This window comes from Crocodylus porosus, unplaced genomic scaffold, assembly GCF_001723895.1.
Source record: "Crocodylus porosus isolate Cpor-Errol unplaced genomic scaffold, CroPor_comp1, whole genome shotgun sequence".
Classification (NCBI taxonomy): domain Eukaryota; kingdom Metazoa; phylum Chordata; order Crocodylia; family Crocodylidae; genus Crocodylus; species Crocodylus porosus.
Genome location: NW_017728909.1, coordinates 30145535 through 30172319, shown reverse-complemented (window position 1 = coordinate 30172319; position 26785 = coordinate 30145535). Strand labels below are relative to the sequence as shown.

At 44.1% G+C, this 26785-nt stretch overlaps 1 protein-coding gene across 1 annotated transcript in view; it reads right to left on the bottom strand.

Annotated features, from left to right (window-relative positions):
• The window catches only part of CCDC152 (coiled-coil domain containing 152), a 33989-nt gene extending 12209 nt beyond the window's left edge, over window positions 1-21780 (bottom strand). The window contains exons 1-4 of the mRNA XM_019531691.1: window positions 21639-21780; window positions 17769-17854; window positions 15044-15149; window positions 2503-2571 (exon numbers count right to left, since the gene is read on the bottom strand). Of these exons, the coding sequence (XP_019387236.1) occupies window positions 2503-2571; window positions 15044-15149; window positions 17769-17854; window positions 21639-21780 (403 nt within the window). The remainder of the gene's footprint in view (window positions 1-2502; window positions 2572-15043; window positions 15150-17768; window positions 17855-21638) is intronic.
• Between the last annotated feature and the right edge of the window lie 5005 nt (window positions 21781-26785).

Here is a 26785-nt window from a genome sequence, read left to right as displayed (position 1 = left end):
GTTAAAAGAGCAAGATGCCTCCTAAACAGAAAAGTAACCAACGAATCTGTGTTCAAAAAGTTTATCCGTGGCCTGAGAAGTTCAGTGCAGGGTAACCTCCTGTGTGTTTATGCGCTTCTCAGACAGGTTTTGCAGCCAACAATCATTTATTTATTTATTATATTTATATGCCACTCTCCCCTGAACACACTCAGGGTGGCTTACAATAAAAAACATAAATTATAAAAACAGATGAATTTTTTTAAATGAGTAGTATGTAATAAACAGCAAAACCCTAAGTTTCAGGGCACTGTTTTAACACCTCCTGCTAAAAGCCTGCCTGATTAGTCATTAGGACCTCCATGCTAGCACAGCTACTCTTCTAGCAGCCCCAGAACTAACTATATGTTAAGTTCTACATGAGCTGCAGTTGCTGTCACTGTTATTCTCTATTTTCTGTTCAACTACCTAACAGGTTTCAGTAGATACTCCTTCTTATGCAGCTGCCTCTCATCAGATGCAAGCTTATTTAACTTGATCATGTCAATGTATTTCTCATTTTGCAGTCTTTCATATCCTCTTTTTTTGTCCGGTGTTGTAAACAAATCAATTATTCCACTAGATCTTGCCTTGGGATGTGTGCCAAGTACTTCAGCCTCTGTAATTTTCTTAATTGATTGGTTATGCAAAACATCTTGAAGTCAACAAATCTGCACTTCAAACTAATTAGTAAAGATTATAGATATGCAGGTGGCAATCAACAAGTCATGTTGAGCAGAGTGCCACAAGTGGCACAGGCAGCTTGTGCATGTGGCATGCAGCAGAAGGGGCAAGCAATACACCAGCAGCAGACTGGACAGGAACAGAAAATAGAGCAGCAGAACAGGCAGGGGAAGGGGATTGGAGTGGCACTCACAGAGCGCACAGAGAGTAATTTGGCATTTCTGGAAAAAAGATTGACCTGAAGTAGCCTAACTAACACTACCTTGATTTTTTTTTTTGGTTAGATTTCTCATGCAGCTAAAAAACAAAATACAAAACAAATTTAAAGGCTAATTACAGACATGCAGGGGCATTAGGGGGATATTAAATTGATTCAAAATGACTGCCCAATATCAGGTAAGTCAGGATGGGGGACCTAGTGTGGGAGTTGGGGGTCTACCGGGGGATGGGAGGGAAGCATAAGGGGTGGGGGGCAGACACAACCCATGGGTGGGGCTGGTGACCTATAGATGGGGGTGCATGGGGCCAGCACTACTGATGGGAGGGAGCAGGCACGACCTACGGCTTGGGTTGGCGGGGGCAGGCATGACACATGGGTAGGGTGGGGCCCCCCACAGTGAACCTACACTACCATCCCCCATGCACCACCCCTCACTGGGATTTACCTGCTTGGCTCTGGCAGCATTGAATGCTAATAAAAGTGGCTGCACACAAAGTGGCTTGTGGGATGGGGGTTGAGAGGGCTGGCTGGTTGGTGGGGAGCAAGGAGCTGGGGGGGCAAAAGATAGGTGAGTGGGGTGTGTGTGAAAAGAGCAGCCCTGGGGCTGGGGCCAGGGGCTGGGTTTTCCCAGGGAAAGTGTACAGAAGTTCCATGCACCAGTTTGACCTAAATAGAATAAGTGTGAAACTATACAGATCTAAATTTATCTCAAAATGGGTTCTACAATTTTTATATCAGTTTGTGTGAATGGAACTTTTGTACAGTTACAGGTTTAGACTGGGTGCTGTCACTGAGACTGGGTCTGTAAGTGTAAGGTCAGAACTGGGACAAGTTAAGTTTAAATTGGGTGGCCATTCTGAACCTGATTTAACGCCCCCAAATGGCTGTACTTAGCCAAAGTGTTGTTAGTGCAGTAGCATAACAAACAGGGAGGCAATCAGGGTACAAACCCCAGGCACTGAGTTAAATGGCATGCCAGTGACAGGAGTTAGGGTGGCACTGTGAGGGCACAGGAGTAGTGATGGAACTTGGGGAGGGGGCAGGAGTAACGGCAGCACCTGAGGAGGGAATGGGGTAACTCAAGGATTTGATTGCAGGAAGTCAGAAATCAGTGTTGTGATATCCCAGTGGTGACAGGATTTTGCAGTGGCAGCTATAGAGGGAGGTGAGAGGACTCCTGTATTAACAACCTGGCTGCTGACACTGCCAGCACCTCCCCACTCCTACAGAATTAGTATGTTTCTTTGTGGGGAGGCATGAGGCTGATGACGGGACTGTGGTACTATGGTTTGTGTCTGGCATGCACATCTTACCAGTTACACTTCTGTGTTAGTGCATAAATAGGGTTACAGGAAATAGACCTTCATCGTACATGTATGCAATACAAGTGAGCAAGCACAGGTTTGATTCTTTTCATGTTTTAAAATTCATTTGATCGTGCTTTTCAACTGGTGAGTAAATAGTGAATGCTTTCTCCTAACACAACCATTAAATATAAAATAAAATTTTATGTTTATGGAATAGATAGAAACTTGTGCCAAACCACAATGCTGTATACTTTACAAAAATATTTTGTTTACCTCTCAAGTTGCACTGGTTTTCAACAGTTTGTCTGAAACCCTTAATTACATTTTGGAGAGAGGCACATTCTAAAAAAAAACAAACCAAAAAAAACAAAAAAAACCCTTCATTATTTTTCAAGAAATTTTTTTCACTATTTTCATTTTAGAATTCATTGATATGTTACAGGCAACAATATATTTTTTTAAAGAAGCACTGATCTTTTGTTACCATGAATTGTAACCTAAGAAAAAAGATGCACACATTACCCCCAATGACCCCCAACAGCTGTGGAGCACCCCCGCTGACCCCCAATACAGCCAGAGGTAAATGGGGCCCATGGTGGGAGAGGACTAGCTCAGCTGAGCTGTGGGGAGGCAGTTGAGAGGAGCCAAGGAGGGTCTCACAAGGAGGGCCTGCCCCGGCTCCTACTTTGCTCAGCCCCGCAGGGAGCCACACAACTGGAGCCTTGCAAACAGGCCCCATAAACAGGCATGCTTGTCTGCCAGGTGTGCGAATTAGTGTGGGAGTTTGTGTAGAAGGGTGAGCGGGAGGGCCCAAGACCCTGCCAGTGAGCCCTAAGGAAAGCAGTCCCATCAGCAGCCGGCCTCCCAGTGGCACGATGTGGATGGGCACAAGCTGCACCCTGAGGGCCCCCTCAGAGTCTGTGGCATCCCCTTGTGGCACCTCAGAGGCCTCCACCTAGACAGAACCCATAGTTCCGGGCTCCACACAGATGCAGCCTTTGGCTCTCAGCTGTGGGGGCTGCCTGGCATGTTTCCAGGCTCATGGGGCTGGGAGCACGGCCACCTCCCATTGCAGGGTTTGCTCGACTTTGGAGTCTCTGGGGCATCAGATTGAGGAGCTCCAGGCTGCAGTCCAGAGACTGTGAGCCATCAGGTATGGTAAGCAGGAGATCGACTCCTACTGCCAGGCCCTTCACCCCTTAGAGGTGGAGGGTAGACCAAGGTTACCCTCCAGGGGATCTCCCGTACTGTCCAGCCAGGGGGTTGGACCAAGGTGGTCAAGGGCCCCAAGGCCCGCAACAGCAAGGTCCCCTCCCCTCTGGGGCTTTGCAACAACTATGAACCTCTTGCAGCCCCAGTAGAGCCTGTGGAAATGCCAGCTCCTGCAGGCAAGGGAGGATCACCCACCCCTACTCTCCCTAAGATGAAACACAGAGTGCTCATCGTAGGAGACTCTCTCCTGACGGGGACTGAGGGAGCAATCTGTTGTCCTGAACCCGTAGCCTGGGAGGTCTGCTACTTTCTGGGGGTCCACATCCGGGACATAGCTGAGAGGATTCCAAAGATTCTGTAGCCCTCTGACCACTACCCTGTGCTCCTCATCCATGTGGGCACAAACGACATGGCTTGGAGCAACCCCAGCCGGGTCATGAGAGACTACCGGGCTATGGGAGTGGGGCTGCAGGTGGTCTTTTCCTCGCTCCTCCCAGTTGTGGGTCATGGGCTCAGGAGGGAGAGATGGGTTGAGGTAGTCAACCAGAGACTGCAGTGTTGGTGTCATCATGAAGGCTTCCGCTTCCACGATCACAGTCCGCTCTTTAGTGAGAGAGGCGGCCTTCACCTCAATCCACTGGGGAAGACGCTTTTCTTAGCTAGACTTGCTGACCTGCTTGAGCGGGATTTAAACTGAGCACATGGGGGGACAAAGGGAGTACCACCACTGCAAGGCCACTGGGCAGTTTTTGTAAACCCAGCAGGCTAAGGCACTCAAAGGAACCCAGCCCTACCCCCACCTCAGAGCGATCTGTAAGAAAGGCAAAGGCCCCCAATGGGACACTTAAGTGCCTATACACTAATGCCAGGAGCCTGGGGAACAAACAGGAGGAAATGGCCCCCTTGCTCAACCAAAAGGATTACAATCTCATAGGGATAATGGAGACCTGGTGGGACTCCACCTATCACTGGGCCACAGGTATAGGTGGCTATATGTTGTACAAGAGAGATTGTGTGGACAAAAGGGGTGGGGGGTAGCTCTCTATGTTAAGGAAACCTACACATCCCTGAAAGCTGACATTGGCACCCAGGGCGGACGATTGGAGACTCTATGGGTCAAATCCATGGTGAACAAGGCACGGGATACAATGGTGGGGGTCTACTACAGACTGCCTAGCCAGGATCAAGAGCTTGACCAGGAATTCACCAGGGAACAAGCTGAAACTGCATGCTCCCGGTACACAGTTGTCATGGGAGATTTCAACTACCCTGACATCTTGTGGGAAGAGCACTTGACCACATCCAAACGGTTGCAAAGCTTCCTTGTGTGTGTGGATCAGCTCTATCTGACTCAAGAAGTCTATGGACTGATGAGAGGCAAAGCACTTCTCAACCTGGTACCAGCAATGGGGGATGACTTAATCAGCAACCTAATGATTGAAGGGAAGCTGGGAGACAGCGACCATGAGCGGATCACCTTTACCATCTGCTGTAAAGCAGGCAAGTCAGTCAGCAAAGCAGAAGTCCTCGACTTCAGGAAAGATGACTTTGACAAGCTCAGGTGGCTTGTTGGCAAAGTCCTAAGGGACCATGACCCAAAGGAGAAGGGAGTTCAGGACAAGTGGTTGCTCCTTAAGGGAGCGATCCTGAAAGCAAAATCAATTTCTATTCCATCTTGGAGGAAAGGCAGCAAAAGGGCTCTGCAGCTCCCTTGGCTCTGCAGGAAACTAATGGACCTCATGCATCTAAAAAGAAAGGCTTATAAAGGATGGAAGGCTGGATCCAGTACTCTGCACTGGTCCAGACCTGTAGGGAGTGAACCAGGAAAGCCAAGGCTGCGACTGAACTCCAACTGGCTACAGGTATCAAGGACAATAAAATGTCCTTTTTTAGATATGTGGGGAGCCAGAGGAAAAGCAAGGGTAACATTGGACCCCTCCTAAACCATATGGGCCAACTGACAACCAACACCCAGGAAAAAGCCAACCTGCTCAATGGGTATTTTGCATTGGTTTTTCACCAGCCCCAAGGGAAAAACTGAGCAGTCCTGGCCAGCTCAGTACAGGATGGGATGGCCAGGGCAAGACCCTTCTTCAATGTTGACCATGTGAAGGAACACCTTGAGAGGCTGGACACCTTCAAGTCAGTTGGCTCAGACAGCTTACACCCCAGGGTACTTTAGGATGTGGCAAACATCATAGGTTGGCCACCAGCACAGATCTTTGAGAGCTCATGGCGCTCAGGCAAAGTGCCCAAGGATTGGAAGAAGACCAGTGTGGTGCCTATCTTCAAGAAAGGGAGGAAAGTAGAGCTGGGGAATGCAGGCCCATCAGCCTGACCTCCAGCCCCAGGAAGATCTTGGAGAAAATCATCAAAGAGACCATTCTTGACAAACTAGCTGAAGGCAACTTCTTGAGGGATAGCCAGCATGGATTTGTTGTGGATTGGTCTTGCCTGACCAATCTCATCTTCATAGTTTCATAGTTAGTAGGGTCAGAAGGGACCTGAGCAGATCATCGAGTCCGACCCCCTGCCATGGCAGGAAAGAGTACTGGGGTCAAACGACCCCAGCAAGGTTTTCATCTAGCCTCCTCTTAAAGACCCCCAGGGTAGGAGCCAGCACCACTTCTCTTGGAAGTTGGTTCCAGATCCTGCCACCCTGACCGTGAAGTAGCGCCTCCTGACATATCACCTGGACATGGGAGAAGAGATTGATGTCATATATCTCGACTTTAAAAAAGCTTTCGATCTGGTATCCCATGATCGTCTTATAGAAAAACTAGCCAACTGTGGTCTTGGCTACATCACAGTTCGCTAGTTACGGAACTGGCTTTGAGGTTGGACCCAGAGAGTGGTAGTTGATGGAAGTCAATTATTATGGTGCACTGTGATTAGTGGGGTCCCCCAAGGCCATATCCTTGGGTCTGTCCTCTTCAACATCTTCATTAATGATGTGGACATTGGTGTCAGAAGTGGACTGCCTAAGTTTGCTGATAACACCAAACTTTGGGGCAAAGCATCCACACCCAAGGACAGGTTGGTGATCCAGGCTGACCTTGACAGGCTCGGAAAATGGGCAGATGAAAACCTGATGGCCTTCAACTCCAACAAATGCAAGGTACTCCACCTTGGGAAGAAAAACCTGCAGCATGTTTATAGGCTTGGCAGTGCTACGCTTGGTAGCACCATGGCCGAAAGGGACTTGGGGGTCATGATTGACCTCAAGATGAATATGAGCCAGATGTTGCAGCCAGAAAAGCAAGCAATACTCTGGCTTGCATCCTTAGATGCTTCTCTAGCAAATCCCAGGATGTCATCCTCCTGCTGTACTCTGCCTTGGTGAAGCTACAGCTGGAGTACTGTATCCAACTCTGGGCTCCACAATTTAAAAAATATGTGGAGAAGCTTGAGAGAGTCCAGAGGAGAGCCAGGCTTATGATCAGAAGGCAGGAAACCAGGCCTTATGATGAGAGGCTGAGAGCCACGGGACTCTTCAGCTTGGAAAAGCGCAGGCTCAGGGGAGACCTGGTGGCTGCCTATAAGTATATAAGGGGTGTCCATCAGGATCTGGGGGAACACCTGTTCACCAGAGTGCCCCATGGGATGACAAGGTCAAATGGCACAAAGTCCTCCAAGACCATGTCAGGCTGGACATAAGGAAGAACTCCTTTACAGTCTGAGCCCTCAAAACCTGGAACAGACTGCTGCCAGAGGTGGTGCAAGCACCTCCTCTGGATTCCTTTTAAGAGGCAATTGGATGTTTACGTTGCTGGGATCCTGTGACCCCAGATGACTTCCTGCCCCTGGGGCAGGGGGCTGGACTTGCTGATCTTCCGAAGTTCCTTCCAGCCCTAATGTCTATGAAATCTATGAAATCTATAATTTAAATATTGCTGTTTTAATTATTTATAGCCATTTCAATATTCAGCCATATGATTTTCAAACATACAAACTAGGCCTGTGTGAAGTGGCTAGTATTTACTTCATATTCGGATTCAACCAATTCGGGGGGGCAGTGATTCGATTTGGTGATTCGAATCACTGTCCCAAATCAATTCGGCTGAATCTGATTTGTAGATTTGGCCACCACAGAATCGGCTGAATCTCTGAATTGGCCCCATCCCCTGCCCACTCTCAATGGCTACCCGGCCCACTCTCCCAACTACTGCCTCTTAAAAAAAAAAAAAAAAAAAGCACCCCACACTCACCAGCTGCTACCAGGCAGGGGATGATCCCTGCTGCCCCCCACTACCTCATGCAACATGGAGGGCTCTGCCATGAGCCCCTAGAAGCCCCAAGGCTGTTGCAGCAGCTAGTGAGTCTGGACATTATTGCTATAGCCTGTGTTAAGCAGCAGTGAGGTTCTACAGCCACCTACTGCCAGCTGTTGATAGCTGACTAGGAAGAGACTGAGTCAGACAGGTTTTTTTGGGTCTACAGTCCCTAGTAGGGGGGTCAGGTCCATGTGAACAGAACCAAATTGGACAATCTTAAATTTTTGAACAGAAACCACTTCGCTCAGTGGACAGCCTGTTGACCAGGGCCATTGCAGCCACAGGTGGCCAAGAATATCGTTGTGGTGTCGTACAGGTGAGGGTGCAGGGAAAGGAAGATCCCCAAGAAGACCCTACAGCAGGGCACAAGGACTAAGTCTGTTCATACCTTCCAACTCCTGAATAACTAAACATTCTATTGAGACATGGCAGATGAGAAAGAGAGCATGCAGTCCATCAGAATTTATGGATAGACACATCCCTGTGTGACCCCCCAAGACAGGTATATGCTATAGGCTGATTTCTTTTTTCCTTTTCCTTTTTTAAACTTTCAGCAATGTCCAGTTGTCTTTCAGAATAACATTAGAGAATATACATTTTTTGACCACATTAAAAAAATCTTGGAACTCTTTTCACTGAAAAATTGTAGCCTTAGAGCAAATTTGAAATTTAACAGGAAAATGGGGGTTGCCTTTGTGGGATCTAACTTTTGCCATCCCTGTGAAAATGTGCCCAATTCTGGTCAAATTATCAGCCTCTAAAAACTTCCATCTGCACATGCCTGGGGAAAAGATTTTGGAAGATTCCTTCTACAGTGGCATAATTTATGCCAGTGAGCTATAAAGGCTGAACTTTCCTTGAAGTTGCCCCTCCATGGAGCTATCATTGGGAACAGGAACTGATGGCATTGGGACTGTTTGCCCTGTTCTCAGTGCTCCTTCTGTTGGCGTCCTGGCAACGGGAATGAAAAGGCAGATAGGACTTATTGTAATGAAGAGAGGGAGACAAGGAATAATGACTAGGGGTGCACCGAGAGAGGTTTTGGGGGCTGATACCGATAGCTGATATTTAAGGAGGCATGTCAGCTGATACTGATCTGATATCTGATACAGCTGCCTCCAGATGGTAAGTCCAGTGTGGTGGAAGGGGAGGGGGGAGGGAAGGGGCATGTCGGGGCATATCAGCATATCTGTGGTAAGGGAGGGGGCATGGGTAGGGCAGGCACTGCTCAGGGGAGCTGGGGGAGTGCAGGACGGAGGTGTGGCTCATAGGGTAGGGATAGCTTTGGCCACTGCTTGCACACAGGGGAGGGTGGAGAGGGGCATGTGCCCCCAGATCTGTGTGGCACAGGGAGGACTGCAGCTGCAGGGTGGAGCCAGAGCTGGCACTGCAGGGCTCTTCTCAGCAGGGGCTGGACTTGGAGTGGGCTCCGGCAGTGCTGGGAAGAGGCTACAGCCATCTCAAATTTCACCACAGCTGTGCTCCCAGCCTTGCACCGCTGTTCAGTGCAGCCTCAGCTTTTCCGGGTGCTTTAGTGAAGATGGGGCATTCAACTGTGGCTGTGCTAGGCAGCAAGTGGCAGAGCGGGGCTGGGAGCAGAGCTGTGGCAAAATCTGGGGTGGCTGCAGCCTCCTTCCAGTGCTACCGGAGCTTGCTCCAAGCCCAGCCCCCAGCAAGAAAGGCCCCGTGGAGCACCAGTGCTGGCTCTGGCTCCACCCTGCAGCTGCCACCTGCCCCACACCGTGCAGATCCCGAGTGCACATGTCTCCCCTGCTCCCACCCTCCCAGAGTGCAAGCAGTGGTGGGAGCTGCCCCCACCCCATGAGCTACACCTCTGGTTCCATGCCCCCCTCCCCCCGCCCTGGTTGGGAAGCCCCTTCCCCTCCCTCACCGTGGGGGGCATTGATCTGGCCCCACATGCCCATGCTGGAGGCAGCTCTCCATGCCAACGGCTCAGCTCTGCTGCACTGCAGCTGTGCACAGCATGGACATTTATCAGCCAAATTATCACCCCCATAGAGCTGACATACAATATAGACAATTTTCTTCATACTGGTACTGATCTGATATCAGACCAATGTATCACACCTCTAGTAATGACTATGATAAAGACTCAGTCAAGAGACTCCGGAGTGGGAGTCTGGAACTAGGTGGTATGGGAGGGACAGGAACTGAAAGGGAAGAGAAAAAAGTATCAGGCGGGAAAAGAAAATGGGAGGTGAGGACCTAGAGGTGGATCTTAGGGACTGCTGCTGGAGAATGATCCATAGACAAGAAGCCAAGGAGGGGTGGTTGAGTAGGAGGCAGGAACTGGAACAAGAATTGGGTGGAAGATTCAGCACAGAAGGCTTTAGGATTGCTCTATTGGTCTAATGGTTTTATGATGTTAATTGATCTCCATTGTGCATATGCATTATGTTGGTCTCTAATGAAATAAACATATACTTTTACCAGCGGTCTCCTGCCTTATTCCATGTACAAGATGGATAACTTGGGGATTAATTAAGATTCTGTAGTTAATACGGCAGTTGTTTGTAAACCCTTTGTCTCATTTGTTGAAGAAATTAGAAGATGTATAGTAAAAGAGTTTGTGGATTGCAGAATCTGGTGCTTTGGTTTATTCCAGGGGTGTCAAACATATGGCCCATGGGCCGAAAAGGACTCCACAGGTTGGATTCTCTGGCCTGCCATACTATTGGTATGGCCAGGGGAGGTGGCCTATCACAGAATCCAGGACCCCAAGGCCCTGGTGGACATGACAATCAGCAATGGAGGGTGAGTGATAGCTGACACAGATCCACTTGCCCTCTGGCCACTTTAGCCTTCTTCACTGCCATGGCCTGACCTCCTCGGATGCCACCCATACTGCGTTCCCCTTGCTAGAACTGGAATTGCCAATGTGGCATGGGGATACATGGCAGTGGCAGCTCTGCCTCTAACATGGGGTACAGGAATAGTGGCAGGGGCTGGAGCAGCTGCCACTTGTCCCAGATCAGAGCTGGAACTGCTAGCACCACTGTATGCTTCAGCTCAAAGCTGAAGTTGCCACTGCCATCACAGCTTCCTCATACCCCGGGGCTAGATCTGGCCCACACTGAGTCTACAGTCTGGATCCAGCTTTGGGCACAATGGTGAGTTTTGCACTTCTGGTTTACACAGTTGAATGCCATTGTGGAACAGCAGAATCCATAATTCTTCCACAGGCCATCTCTTTGATACTGGGAAAGTACCCTAAAACAAACAACTTACAAGTGGCCACACCCTGTGTACTCCTCATTTGATGGATGGCCACCTTGAAATATTTGGGGTGTGATATGTACTGCAAGTCAACAAGCAATATGCACTGAGCAAATAAAGTGTTACTTCTGGAAGTTACAGATTCACAGAAGTTTAGGGGCTAGAAGAAGGTGCAGCCCCTTTACTCTGACCAGGAAAGACTGCTGGGGTCAAATAACCCCAGCAAGGTGTGTACCCAGTCTCCTTTTGAAGATGTCCAGGGTAGGCGCCTGAACCATCCCTGCTGGGAATCTGGTCACACAAGTCTGGAGTCCAGTCACATGATCCATGAAGAAGTTTGAAACCTTCTTCTAGGAGTTTATGGCTATTGCTTCTGGTTTTCTCCTGGGGTGCTTTGGTGAATAGTTGTTCGCCTAGCCCCTGATGCTCTCCCTTGATATATTTGTAAGTTGCCACCAAATCCCCCTGAAGTTTTCTCTTTTCTAGGCTGAACAGTCCTATATCTGTCAGCCTTTCTTCGTATGGTTTGTTCTTCAGCCCTCTAATCATATGAATGGCTTTTCTCTGGACTCTCTCAAGCTTCTCCACATCCTTCTTGAAGTGTGGCACCCAGAACTGGACACAGTACTCCAGCTGCGGCCTCACCAGTGCCAAGTAGAGTGGAAGAACAACTTCCTTAGTTTTGCTTGAGATGGATGAGTCGATGTATGCCAGTGTACTGTTTGCTATACTAACTGTACCATCACATTGGTGGCTCATATTCATTTTATGGACAATTATGACCCCCAGGTCCCTTTTGGACATGGTGCTAGCTAGTGTAGCACCAATGAGCCTGTAAGTTTGTTGAGGATTTTTCCTCCCCAGATGAATTACTTTACACTTCTCAGTGTTGAACAGCATCTGGTTCTGGTCTGCCCATCTAACTAATCTGTCTAGGTCCGCCTGGATCATTACCCTACTCTGATGCATGTCTTATGATCAAAATTCACTAATGTTTGTGAAGCACTCAAAAGCCACAGTGATGAGTGCCATGGAAAAGCCTTTGGAGAAAAAATACTTCTATATACAGAGAAGGGTTAGATGTATGTGCAATAAATATTGCCACACACCGAATCATGAGAATAAAAGGATACTGAAAAACTCATCTTTCAGTGAGCACAATGCATTCTATGCACTGAATAAAGCAGGTATCCTGTAAAAAAATCTGTGTGTATCATAATGTATATGCACAAAGGGCTGAAATAAGGTTAAATTACATCTAGTATTGAGGTACTTGACATCACAACTTTAATATTGTTCAGTGCAGTTTTTGTATGTAATGTACAATGACACAGCTATGATTTATAGTTCTGAAAATTACAGGATCACAACATTATTTGTGTAGGTTTATATTGGTTTATTATATGGATTAATCAAAGATTTTTTGTGCTCCAAGTCTAACATTTTATGAGAAATGCCAACTAAAAAAAGCCAAGTGTATCTTCAATTTTTTCTTGTTATTAACAGATAAATGCCTTTAAACACTCAAAGTCATTTTATCATCTTAGCTAAGAAATTTAGTTCTGTGTGTGATATTCTTTCTGTTTATGAATTGAATTTAAGGTTTGAGATTAAGCAGAGTACAAAGCAGGGTTAATTCAGGTTGAGTATCTTACTAAAAGTAGCTTATTTGTCTAACCATGTCATTTTTCCTTTTATAACACATATGGTATGTGTAGTAGACTGCTCTGTAATTTCCGCCAAATGTTCCATTTTAAAACTATGAACTTATGAACTATATCTTTATATTTGTTTGAGAAATTGGACATTTCTTATTACTAAATAATTTAAAAGGAAACATTTATAAACAACAGATTTTTCTGTTGTTTCAAAACACTTGTAATATTAACATGTGAACACAAGATGGAACTCCTGTAATACAATAGAAAATTCTTATTTGGTAGTATCTTTGCCTTCTTTGGTGGAGGAGAACTCTTTAGAGATTTCTTATGGAAAATATTTTACAAGAACATTAAAGATTCAGTCCAGTACTTGTAAGAATTAAGAAATACTGGAGTTATGGTTGCATGTTTGCAAGAGTATAATTTTTCTTGCAGTCCCATCCCTCACTATTTCCCTTGAACTTTTGCCACTAATAAGGCAAGGGGCCAACAGACAACAGCCTCCTTTGTTGTACAACAGATTCATCCCCAGAGCACATTCTATCCCAGTGACTCTCAATCAGGATGTCTTGGCCCTTTAAGGGTACTGTGGGATATCACAATGTTAACACTATTCATTTTACAAACATGATTCACAATATAAACCCAGAGATTTCAAATTGAAATCTATAATTGTGGTCTATCTGAGTTCTATGCAACAGAAAAAGTGGTCTATTATTTTTGTGTAGTAAAAAGAAAAAAAGAGAGAAAACAAAGAGCTGGCATTTTCTAAGGTGTGCCATGAGTATAAAAAGCTTGAGACCCATTTCACTATCCTGTGTACTAAAAGAGGAAGTGTTTCCGTGGGGAAAAAGGACACTACACACTTAGGGTGCAGGGCTGGAACCATCATGTGTGCTGCATACGGTACCCAGCACTGGTCTGAGGTGCATGCTGCACATGGTGCCCATGCCAGACAGGCCTTGTATGGTGGATCCAGCACACAGTACTGGTCTATGGGCCCAGTAGGGTTTGCAGACTGGCCCTGTGCTCCTATTCGGCCCACAGAACCAATTGCATTTGACACCCTATCCTTACATAATTTTTCTATGCCTCTATCTGATTTTAACTCTGTTCTTCATCATCCATTTCTCCCAAACTTTCTGGTGTCATGCTTCCTTTTTCTCTCATATTTTCTGCTTTGCATCTTCTAGCATTCTACCCCTGTATTTGTAACCATTTCTTGCTTCATGTTCACTCTCCTTTTTCCTTTTTAAAAGTCCATTTTGTACAAAAATCCTTCTCTTGTTCTCATGAATAAAATACCACCTTTGTCCTGTATTTTGTTTTTTGTGAGACTCATCTTAGGTGATAGTTCAGCAAAGGGGCCAGTATACCTTTCAGGAATGCCATAGGCCATTGAAGGAGGAAAAATAGAGAAAAAGGAAAAGAAAATTTCTGGGAAAAATGCAAAGGATCTGGAAAACAAGATCCATGAAAACCACAAAAAAAGAAAGTCATAAAAAAGAAGAAAGTCTAGAAGTACACCAGTGAAGCCACTCGACACTCACAGATAGCCTGGCAACTGAGGATTCAAGAGTGGGTGTTGAGGAACAAGCCCAGAGTAGCTTCACTGATATTCTTCCAGGATTAGAACCTTGCTGCTCTGTTATAGATGAACCCTAAAAGAGAAAGAAAGAATGAAGAAAGAAGGGAACAGAGTTTAAAAACTGCAACCAAAATAGGAAGAAAACAAAGAAAAATAAATAAAAGATGAGTTTGCTCCTATAGGGAATATAGAATCATTCCTATAATCTAAATATATTCATATTAAGAAATGTTTCTGTTGAAAGGAAAATAAATATTGTTTACAAGTGTTAGGTATTATATTTTTGGCCGAATCTTAGCTGTATTATATATGAGTGAAACTCATTCCAGAAAAAGACAGTGATATTTTGAATCACTCAAATTATTACCAATAATTAAATTATGAAAAATTAAAATTTAATTTAATTAATCTTTACATAATATCTTTATAAAAATGAATAATAATTCATTCTGATAATTTCATTATTTTATGAGAGAGGATACCATTATTTTGGGTCCTACAGAAAAAGAACAGTTTAAAAACCGTCACATGAATGAATAAGATTTGATGCAATTTTTATAACGAGAAGCAAATACATTTAATACTTGGGTTTTTAATTTTTCTTTATCTTGTAGGGCCTATTCAAACAAAATATTCACATTGTGGTGGGCTGATGAACTTCTTAGGATTATAACAAGATATCTAACTAAAGAAGAAAAAATGTATAGAAAGTTTCATTTATATCTCTGATCCTTGTTGTGTTATTCTTGAAGGACAGGAAATAATGGAATTATACTTATGAAGTTGCCAAATGTAAGAAAGGAATCTACTAATTTTTCAACAGTAAACAGAGAGACACTTACCCTCTTTTATTGAATCTTCCTTTGATTGGCTTAATGTTAATAGCCTGTTGGATTTTTCTAGCTGAAGAACCAGAAGGTTATTCTTTTCATTAATTTCTGACATTTTCTATAGAAAATTATTGACAAAGCTTCAGGTTAATGCTCAGTTAAAATCTTTTGCTCATTTTTTTCATCTACATCCTAGGATGTTAAGTTAAATATTAAAAATAAACTATCCAGTTAATATTTATAGAATAGTGCAGAATCTCCCATGTTTATTCTATTGACATAATGCATTACCTGTATAGATTGGGTTTCCAGTTTCCACCAAAGATAATGAAGAGTTTGGTCTCCAGGCTTCATAAGCATTACTTAAAATCACACTAGGTGTGTCTCATATGTTCATGAATATGCTTTTGCTACTGCACATTAAATTTAGTACCTGTAATGTGAGGTACTAACTAAATGTGCATTAGGCTTCCCTAATGCACAGTAGTGAAAGTGCATACTTTTTTAGTGATGCATGATGTGCAGTAGCCTAATTTTACTGTGCTTTAGCATACTAGCACAGTTTTTGCCATGACACTCTAATGCACAGTAAAAATAGGAGACTGCACATTAAACTGCATGTGTAGACACACCCACTATTGAGCATCACCTTGTGATTGTGTCTCTCCATTGATGCAGAACTTCTGGAATCAAGTGATCAATCAATCAAATCCAAACAGGTGCAATGTCCTTCAGAAATGTTGGAACATTGGACCCGTTCGGATTTTTTGGGCTTTTTTACATGTGCAAGTGCTGCAGCACTGGATGCTTTGAAAAGCGCCTGGTGCTGTGGTGCTTGCACTTGTATAAGCAGTGAAATGTGCATCAGCGCAAGGAAAATGGCAGCAGTGTGCTTTTGAATTAAAATACCTCAGAGGTGCTTTAGTTCAAAAGCACACTGCTGCCATTTTCTGCATGCTGATGTGCATTTCACCACTTATATAACTGCATGCAGCACAGCGCAGTGTATCAGCTCACATGTGGAGAAGACTCAATTTAATTGAGTCTGCTCCAAAGCAGCAGATCTCCAATGTATTGCAGGATAAAAAGGTACATGTATAAATGCCTTTTGTTGCAGAATGAATATTCTAAGTCAACATTAAAAAGGGGTATGCTGACCCTCTGGTGTCTGAATTCCAAAAGTCTATAGGCCAGTTCTAGCTTTTTCCATTAACTACTGGTGGAATTTGATAAGGGGGAAGGTATGTGAGTAGCATAAATAGAGGAAACACTTTTAAACAGTTTTCATGGGAAGTCATTATATCCCCCAACTCCCTCCCCACTTAGGTTTTCCTCTGCATATTAACCACTTGTGGGAACCCCCTGAATAGGCATACTTTCTCAAAGCCATGGACTATGCTTGCAGGGAGGAGGTGTCCCCATGTCCTGTTCCAATGGAAAATGCTCTTTTGGTACTGAAGAGAGCTTTGGATATTCACTGGTATTTCTATCAGGTTTCTTCTGATACTGGAGAAGATCCTGAAGCTGGTGAGAAACTAACATATACCCCAATATTAGTGACAGCACCAGAAGCCTCACTCTGTGTCACAGCACCAGTGATGGCTTGATATGGGTGAATTAGGCTCTATGGGTCAGATTTTTAGGTGCCTCTCTGTATTCTTAGGTATCTAAGTACAAAATTCTTGGGAATCTGGCCTTACTTCCATGAACACTGGCATTGGACTAAGAGTTGTTCCTGACTTCAGTGTTCCCTCTAGGCTGTGTAGCATATGTGGCCATGCAGGTGGGCCTGGCAGCACAGCATGAGTGTGCCTGCATGGCCACGCATACTACACAGCTTAGAGAAAACGCTGCCTGACTTGTCTGGCTTTGAAGTTGAAGCAGAGGAAGCTACCGGGAACAGACTTATAAGGGCACATTGCTTCTGCTGCTGCCTCCCTGTGGGTCTGAGGCATGATGATCTGACTACATGTCAGGGCATGTCTACATGAAACACTAACTGTGCAGTAGTGCATCACAGCACAATGTTAATATGCTACTGCGCAGTAATGTCACTAAAACGGTGCGTTCTGGTGCTACTTTGCAGTACTTCCAGTTACTGAGCAGCACTTCTGGTTACTGGTTGTATAATCAAGCACTAAATAAATGTGCAGTAACTGGAAGTGCTGCCAAGTAGCACCAGAGCACACCTTTTTAGTGACATTACTGCATATTTAATTTAGTACTTGTATAATCAAGTACTAAATAAATATGCAGTAAGCACTGCCCACTGAATAATAATCTGCAGAACACGGATTCAACAAGCAGAACAACAGAAATGATATCTGCCTCCTGAAATATGGACAAGATGAACTCAACACTTAAAACAATCTTTATCTGAATCTTTGGGACCTAAGGACTCATGACTTAAAATTCCAAAGACCCTAGGCTAGACAAAAGTGCACAATGGCTCAAACAAACGTAACAGTTCCAAACTAATTTTGCATCATTGCTTTCCCAAAGGGCAATGCATCCATTTTATAGTTTGGCCTCAAATATTCAGTGATGAGTCAGGTTACTTCTTTGGTTAACAATACACAACTTCCCGGTAGGGTCCCAACATTCTCTAGCACTAGAGAAACATCACACAAGCAGTAAGAATTTGTAGATACCATTATAGCAGAAAAATAATCACTTAAAAATGAGTCCCTAGATTTTAAAAAATATGATTTCAACTGTATTTATTTTCCTCACATACCTTTTCTATCTGTGAGAAGTCATCTAAAAGTTTGTCAGGATTCACCATTGTCTTCACATGTGCTTCACTGGTCTGATTAATTTTTTCTAGAACATTATATAAAAAGGAATACTGATTTAAGAATTTCTACTTGGTGAACTAAATTATTTCCTTGTTCACGTTGTCAGAGAGATTTCATGCATGTGACTACAAATCAAATAATCTTGAATGTTCAAGTAAATTTCCATAGAAATAGACACATTCTAAGTAAAATGATTATTAATAAGCCAACAAGGACTGTAGTTATTTTCTAGACATCTTATTTGTCCCATGGAACTGAGAACCACTTTTTAAAAATAAAAAAATCATTATTACTAGTAGTGTTAATGATGTTCACATGTCAGAAAGGTTGAGAAAATAATCTCAAGCTGAATGGCAGGTACCTCAATAATTTGACATTTCTGTAGAGCTATATGATGGTATTGAAGTCAGAAGGATTTTTCAGTGTGTAAGTTAATACCAAATATAGCTAAATATTTTATAAGTTCACATTCTGCTGTCATACCTATTACTCAGGCTTAAATTGACTTTTATATCTAAAGTTTTTGAACAATTATTTGAACTGAGGCCAGGAAGCCCTGCATTAATGAGTAGATAATAGTTTTACAACAAAAGGCAAGTACAAATTTTAAAAGTGCTGGCCAAACTTTGCTCCCATCCAAGACAACAGTATTATTACTTTAGTCAGAGCACCCTGATGTCAAATTAATTCTGGACAGCTTCAGCTTTTAACTGTCTGCTGGTTTATGTATTCACTTTTTAGATATGCTAAGAGGCAAAATAGCAAGATCATAGTTTGAAATGCATACTATAAAAAAGCCTGAATAGATAAAAATACTGAAGATAAAATTAAACTGGAATGTAGATGCAAATTACTATTTTTGATTAACACATTAATTATGTCATTAGAGGTATAAACAGATGTTGCCAAGTGAGGTGGAAGAACTGCGGTAGGAAGTGTCTGGGCACAGCTAATCTGCTTCACTGGCTGCAACTCATGCTGCCTCTTGTCCCGCATTAGGCAGGTGCCCAATAGGTAATGTGTTTCCCCATAGGGGAATGTAAAAATGTACCCTGGAGAATATCCTGGGAACATCTCCATAAGCAGGGGAAGTTGGAACTCCCTACTAATAGAGATATGTCTAGGAGATTGAATGGGGTGTGTCTCTGTAACCAGGGAAAGCTGGGTAGGTGCTTCTGCAGTTTAAGGGTGGTGATCCTGCATAGGAATTCCCAGGGCATGCAGGATCAGGCCCCTCAAGCCCCAGGAACACCTGCCCCAGGGCACCTGGAGAAAGTGGACAGCTTTGGGCTGACCATGCTCTCCCATCATAAAGGTAAAAGACATCTGATGCAATAAAGTAACACATATTGATACCACCTATTTTGTGGCCACATAATTTTGGGCATTTGTGGTGCAACAAGGGGTATAGACATCTGTTTGCTTGGCCTTTGGGCCACCATAAAAATATTTAGGTGGCACAAAGGTGATGCCTGTTACCTAAATCAACAGATACTCTTAGCAATGTAAACTAAATCTGTAGATATTTAGCTACTATTAGTACGAATACGATATCAGGAAATTAACTTTCTGTAATTAATACATAACTGTTTTTTGGATTCATTCACTGTTCATACAAAATAATTAAATGGCTAATGCATGTATTTATTTATCAGATTTATATGCTGCCCTTCCAGACAAGGGCTCAGGGTGGCTTAGAGAAGAGAGTAAAATAGTTTATACAACATATGAACAAGATAATAGGACAGGAGAAACAAAATAACTTAGCTTAATAAAGCGTTAAAAAAAAATATAGCAATCGCTCCTTTAAACAATATCCCAACTTAGCTTTGTCTGCTAAGCACCTGCCCAAATAGGAAGAACTTACAACACTTCTGGAAGATGTCCAGGCTCAGTTTCTGGCAGTCCAAGAATGTATACAGGAAATATAGCTTAGCTTTACTGAACAAACATTTCTTCTTAATAAATTAATTAATTAGCAATGTCAATAATCTGTGGTTTCTCATAATTATGAACATTACATTGTGATTTGAAAAATTAGCAAAAAATCTGACGTATTCCATAATCTGGTTCTTAATTTATCTGTACAGTATTAGACCTTCCTGCCTAGGTAGCTTTATAAATATCTATGTCCCTCCAAAGTATACTTGTTGATGAGGCACTTATGAATGCCATACTCTGTACTATATAGTTATTTTTAATATGCATTTCTATTTATCTTAATTCCTCTTCACTATGGTCATCCATCTCTTCCATTTCTCTTGTTACTTCTTTAATTTTCCATTTATGTTTTACACTCCAAATTCTGAGTGGGTAGAGAACTGACCCATATTCTTGTTATATATGCCTACTTTATGCTACTATTTGTCAACTTTGCAAGATGCTGAATGCCTTTAGGTAAGTGCTGAATGCCTTTATATTTTGTTGAAAGAGAGGAGGTACTCAGTTTTTTGCCGTACCAGGTCAAGAGTGCCATAGACTTCTGTTGAACTGAAATACTGAGAGTTAAAAAAAAGAAATACTTTTCAGAAGATGTTTTATTATTATGATTATATCATTTTCCCCAAATAATTCAAAAAAGAAAGCTTGCATATTGGCATATGAGTTTCTTTTTGTTATATATAGTCCCTTTTCTAATGACATTATTTGCAGTAAGCCTTCTATCCATATTTTGAACCCTGGATATTCTTATCTTTTTCGCTACAAGAAGAAACAGTGACATTTTAATGTAGATATTCTGACTATAATCACAATTAAATTAAATAGTTTCTTTTACTCTATTCTGGCAAACAATTCAGTCTCATCCCATTAAGGCAGTAAAAGTATGTTATGAGATTTAAAAAGAAAACCATCAGTCTTTTTTTCCTACGTAACTCTTTTCATTTTGGTTCTGCCTACCAACGTAAAACCAGAGAATGGTGTATATCAGAGGAATATTACTTCTTATATTGTATTGTAGCAGCTTTACTGTTTTTTTTCCTGTTTCTCCTTTTGATTAGGTGGGCACTGGCATTTGCTCTTATCTTGCTTTAATTATTTATTCATAGGCAGTTCTGAGAGTACAAAAGAAAGGAAGGATATTGTGTGTGGATATAAAAGGTTAGTATCTTATTTAACGTTGCATAAAGACACAAAGAAAAAAGACAATTTACAAAATTAAATTCTACTAGATTTTAAACTATAAAATGTCACATTTGTGCTAAGTTAAAAATAATGTGTAGCAATTATCTTGGGAATATTTTAAAAGAAGCAAATATCAGTTCCAGTGTTTCTCCTCCCTACTCCTAATTTGTGAAATCATCGTATGGTTAACAGGGCAGGGAACACTGAGGTGCGGCGGCCATGAACAACAACTGAAGAATATTGTAATGTGGCACGCAACCCTCTTTATCTCCAGCAACCCACATGATGGCATGCAGTGTGCTCTGCAGTGTGTCAAAGTGGTGGGCCATCCAAATCCGAAGATTTAGATGCAGTCTGCTCGTGGAAGTTTTGACCGCAGTGCGCTTGCAGGCGCTATGGTGCCCACTCACTCTATCCAGAGTTGCCCACAATGGAGCATACAGGCCCTAGCTCCACACTGAGGCACGTTGCTGCCCCCTGCTTAGTGCTAATGGTTGCCTTGGAGTGTGCCATAAGCAGGAGTACATGAGCTGTGGGCAGGGCATATTCAGGGCCAGGCAGACTGCTGCCATGGTCCAGGCACACCAACGTGACCTGGCCTCAGAAAGTGGGTTAGATCCTCCTTTGTGCTGGACCTTGGGGATGCTCATGTGGGACCACCCCGTGCTACCAAAAACACCCATTACCATTAACAGAGTCAAAATTGTGCCCCAATTTGGTGCCTTCATCCTCAGGCTGCATCTCCTGCTCTGGCAGGGCCAGTGGCTCAAAGGTTGGTCCCTCTTTGGCGGGGTGGGTAGGCACCAGAGACACTGCTTGGCTCTGCATCGCCTGTCTGTGACTGTGAGGCATGAAGAGCCTGTGCCCAGGAAGAAATAATGCCCTTGCTCACCTCACTCCCTCCCCTCGCCTCAGACTTCCCCCCTTCTCTCCTCAGGAGGAGTTAATGTGATGCTTCTCCCAAAAGGCGGGAAAACAGCCCAGCCAGCAGACTGTACCACCAGTGGCATGGAGGGGGAGTGCGGAATAGCTTTCCCCTCTGCCGCCCGTGCACCCTGAGTCTGGACTGTGCTGCAGGGGCTGCAGGGCTGTCGCTGAGGTGGCTCCTCCACCCCTCGAGGCAGGAACGCAGAGCTCCCATGGAGGAGCCGAAAGGTGGCGTGGCTGGAAGTAGATGCCCCGCTCTGGGAGCATGGCTGCAATGCTGGGGCTATTGCTGTAATGCCAAAGCTATTACAGAAAGAAAGTGGCTGCAAAGCTGCTGGTGCTTGTGTAGCAACTTCGTACATAAACAAAGCCATCAGGCAACATGAATGCGATGGGGGGTGAGTGCAACGCCCTTGGAAACAAGTAGGGCACAGAGTGAATTCAGGACATTTGTGGCTGATGTGCTCCAGACTGATGTGCTCTTTGGGAAGCAAAGAGGGGTAGGGAAAATTGGTTTGGTGCTGAGAGGACAGAATCATTGCAGGTGCCAAGGAGTGCGTACACTGCCACCTCATCCATCTCTGGTAGTTCTAGGAGTCATGGGAAGAACGAATTGCAGCACTCCCATTGACCTCTCTCACACAGCAAGAAGGTTATGATTATGACTTAGAGACAAAGATAAAACATTACCAATTTTAACTAACTGGGGGCACAGGGGAGAGGAAAAGAGCGATAGAAGTTCAAAGCAATTTTAAATAGCAATTGCTTTCTTAATAGTGAGGCAAAGGTAATGCTCTGTCTTTTATGTTAACATTTTAAGTTAAGACCAGTAAGTACAACCCTGTCATTCAAGCTTCGCATTTAGAACATGATGTAAAATTTCCACCTTCCTTGTTTTCTAGCAAACAAATTATACGGGAAAAAAAGAGGGTTGCCATAGATCAAGTATTTTGGCTTTGGGTCATATTCTTTTAAATGGATGTGAGCACAGTCTGGTGTGTTCATAGACAACTAATGCTAATGGATGGTTTTTCCATGACTTTCTCCGACATCTTTCTCTCTGAAAACAAAGTAGTCTATACTGCATGGATTCGGGGCATCTGGTCTGTGTGAGCATAGGAACTAAACTCGACAAGGTTCTGAATGCCTCTGAAAAGTCAAAACAGTTTCAGTTCCCTGGTGCCTAAGAGGAGTTACCTCTCAGGATTGAGTCCTTACTCTATTGATACAAAGCATGGGTTGAATTTTGTTCTTATTCTCTGTTAAAAATATAAAGCTTTTTCAAAGACTCTACAACTCTTTGTCAATTACACTGGAGGACTATTCATTTATATGGAACATATTGAATTATGCCATCTGTTGATTGTATGGAACTGAATCTATAACTGATCTCATAACTGAGAAAGTTAAACAAGGAGACATCAAAACATATTTTTTTTTGGTCTAAAATAAGGTCCCAAACCTCACATGATCCAAAAACTTCTCTTGTAGAGTCAAAAAAGATAGGCATTTTATTTTATGTTTTTTACAGATGCACGCGCTCTAATATTCTATTCTATCAACAAATAAATTGCCTTGGACTAGCCCTTTGTCTAAGGGTTCTGTTTGCAACAAGATTCCAGATAAATCTGGTGTAAAAAAATGCAGTTGATGTTATGATGCTACACCTTTCTTTAGTTCCTATTTTATACGTTCTGCCATGCCAAACAGGATTTCAGTCTGCACCTCTTAATTAGGAAACGTGTTTAACTGGAAAGTTTTCAGGCAATGCAATGGTACTTAAGTTTTTAGTGTGACATATTCAGAATGGCTTTTCTGTCTGTTCCCTTGACAACATCTTTCAGTCTCTCTATAAAATTTATAAATAATTCACCACTGTCTCCTGTAGGTAGTCTGTTCTCTTTATGGAACCTGCATTACAGCCTATTAAGGATTTGAGAAAGGTCTACAAACACAGCATCTGTTATCATCCCGATCAGTGGCGTACAACATGGTCAGGCACCAAAACCTGTTTGCCAAAGTCTCCAGTATGACTCATGAGTACCACCTAATGAAGCTTATCTGATCTGTTTTTTGAGAATAGACATTTTTACATAGAACTGTGCAAGAAACAGAGCCACTGAAGATGACAACAAAACAGCCTCTCACAGGGTAGTATGCCAGCCAGCATGGATCTTTTTTAACATATATACCAATGACCAACTCATAGGCCGTGTCCAGATGAGTGCAGATGTTTGGCTCCCGGGGGACAACTAGCAATGGCACATCTTGTGCTGCTGCTAGTTGTCCCCAGAGAATGCCCATGCCATGTGTGCTCTGGAGCATGGCAGGTTATCTCAGGTGGGGTAGGGGAGACTGCGGCCAATAACTGCTGGCCCCAGTAGTCTTACCTGAGCGTCTGGGAGCTGGGCAAGCTGCAGTCATGTTGCTCCTGTAGCTGGGAGCCTGGCCAGCAGCTGGAACATGGCTCTGGCTGGCCAGGCTCTGGTTTTGGGCAGTGCATGCTGCCTCCATGTGTGTCACCCCACTTTTTTTCTGCATGGGTTTTTCTGACCTCTGGATCTCCCAGGGTCAAACCCCACCTCCCCTGTGCTGCAAGGTAGCAGCATGGGAAACCCAATCAAGATGCATGTCACAGCTTTTCACTTGCACCATAGAGAAGCCAAGCAGAAATTAAACATAACTTGGGATAGAATCCCACTGACTAATCACCTGAACCCTGTGTACTTTGGGGCTACACTGGACAGAACACTTACCTTAAAAGCACAAGTAGAGAAGATGAAAAGGAAAGTCAGTGCCTGTGACAATGTACTTCAAAAGCTGGTCACCTCAAAGTAGAGAGTGAACCCAGGCAGCTATGTTATGAAACACTGCTGTTGTGTTACTTGTGTTACTCCACTGTAGAGTATGCATGTCCAGTATGGGAACATGCCAAGAAACTAGACACAGTTCTAAATGAGAGCTGTCGTGAAATAACAGGTTGTCTAAAGCTAACACTAAAAGATAGCTTAGCTTTACTGGGTGCCATTGCATCACCTGATATCAGAAGAAAGGTGGTGAGCCAAAAGGAAAGATGATGGAAGACCCCAGGCATCCACTCTACAATCATACAGACATAACTAAATGGCTTAAAGTGTGAGTTTTGTTACCAATGTTACACTGTTGGACATGATGGCTGACAGGAAGCAACTGAGGTTATGAAAAGAAAGATTATGTGCAATCAGGTGCTCTGAAATGGACCTGGAACCCCAGGAGGACCTTTCTAGAAGGGCTGATCTAGACTGGTCAACATGGTGATGCCTGAATCACCTGCACATGCAAGTTGGAACATCAAAAACAAACACGAACAATGGGGTTACTCCAGGGGTGGGCAATTATTTTGAGTGGAGGGCCACTTACTCAGTTTTGGCAAGCTGTCGAGGGCTGCATAGGTAGCCCCACCCCTTGACAGATGTGCTGCCCCCTAGTCACCATCTTGGGACCAATGTCTCAGGGCCAGCACCAGCGGGTCCCAGAGTGGGGTGCAGGCTGGTAGGGGTCTGAGGACTTGGGTTGGGCTGCACCAGCAGGGAGAGGGGGAAGCTGGCTCAGCTCCATAGAGCCCCTACCAGCTGGGACCCAGTACTCCAGCCTCCCTGCTCTGGGCCTTGCTGACGCAGGCCATTGGTGTGGGCCCCGTGCTCCTGCTGGCTCCCATGCCTGCTTACTCCCAGTGCCCCCCTCAGCCCCAGGGTAAAGGTGGGGGGCAGTGCACAGCCCCAACCCTGTGCTTGCCAGCAGGGAACAAGCTGGTGCTGAGTGCGGGGAAAAGCGGCCCCTCCCCTGGCTCGTGGCCAGTGCCCAATGCTGCAGCCCCTCATAGCCCATGTGGGGCTGCCTGTGCCTGCTCAGGACAGCCCCGTGCAGGCTGCGAATGGCTGCAGCAGGGAGCATGGGGCATGGGGCAGGGGAGGGGCTGCTTTTCCTCCGTACTCAGTACTAGCTCATTCCCTGTCTGCCGTCCTCCCCTGCCCTTCCCTCCCCCCCTCTTACCTGAGTTTCCCGTGCCAGTGCAGCCACAAGGAGCCACATGATCCCAGGCCAGAAGCCCCTTCTGGGGCTTCCAGATGTGGGGGTGGGGGTAGGTGGGCCCTGGTGTTGCAGGAGCCTGCCAGGGCTTCTCCTGGGCCCTACTGCCCCTGGCTCCTGTCATTTTTGACAGGAATAAAGGACCAATAAATACATATTGATTTTCTTAATTTTTTTAGGGGCCCCACAGGCTGGATAGAATAGCTTAGTGGGCTGGATGTGTCCCCTGGGCTACTCTCATGGCACAAATATATGCAAGTGTGGTAAAGTGCAGACTGTAGAGTATCTGCTTGCTTGAAAGTGAGACCTGTATGAAGGAGAACTTCACTGCAGCAATGGAAAGAGCCATCACTTGCATGATTCTGCAAAAATATCTAGTTTATGATGAGAACATGAGAAGGAGGAGCATTTTTTACAGCTGTCCCTATGCTGGTGCAGATACCATCTCCTCCCAGTTCAATGGGCCTATCTAGCAAAATGTCAGACTTGTAGAAGTTTTCTAATCAGTAAGAGTTCTGTTGAAATGATGTTTTCTGTTCCCTAATTTAAGTGATCTGCTCTTCTGTTCTATTTAGGCACTTATATAAAAGCCATTGCTGTAGCACCTGACTAACTTCTATCCTTATTAGGAATATTCTTTTATATTGTTTTCAAGATACTTTCTCATATTTGATATGAAAATAGGTAAGGTTCTCAACTATTTTTGTTGACTTTTCAAATAAGTGTAATTTCCATACATATCTCAGAGATATTACTTTTCAGTAATATTCACATTTCTATTTTATGCTCACTGTAGTAGTTGGGCATTTTCTGCTCAAGTCAATGAGACCAACACTGA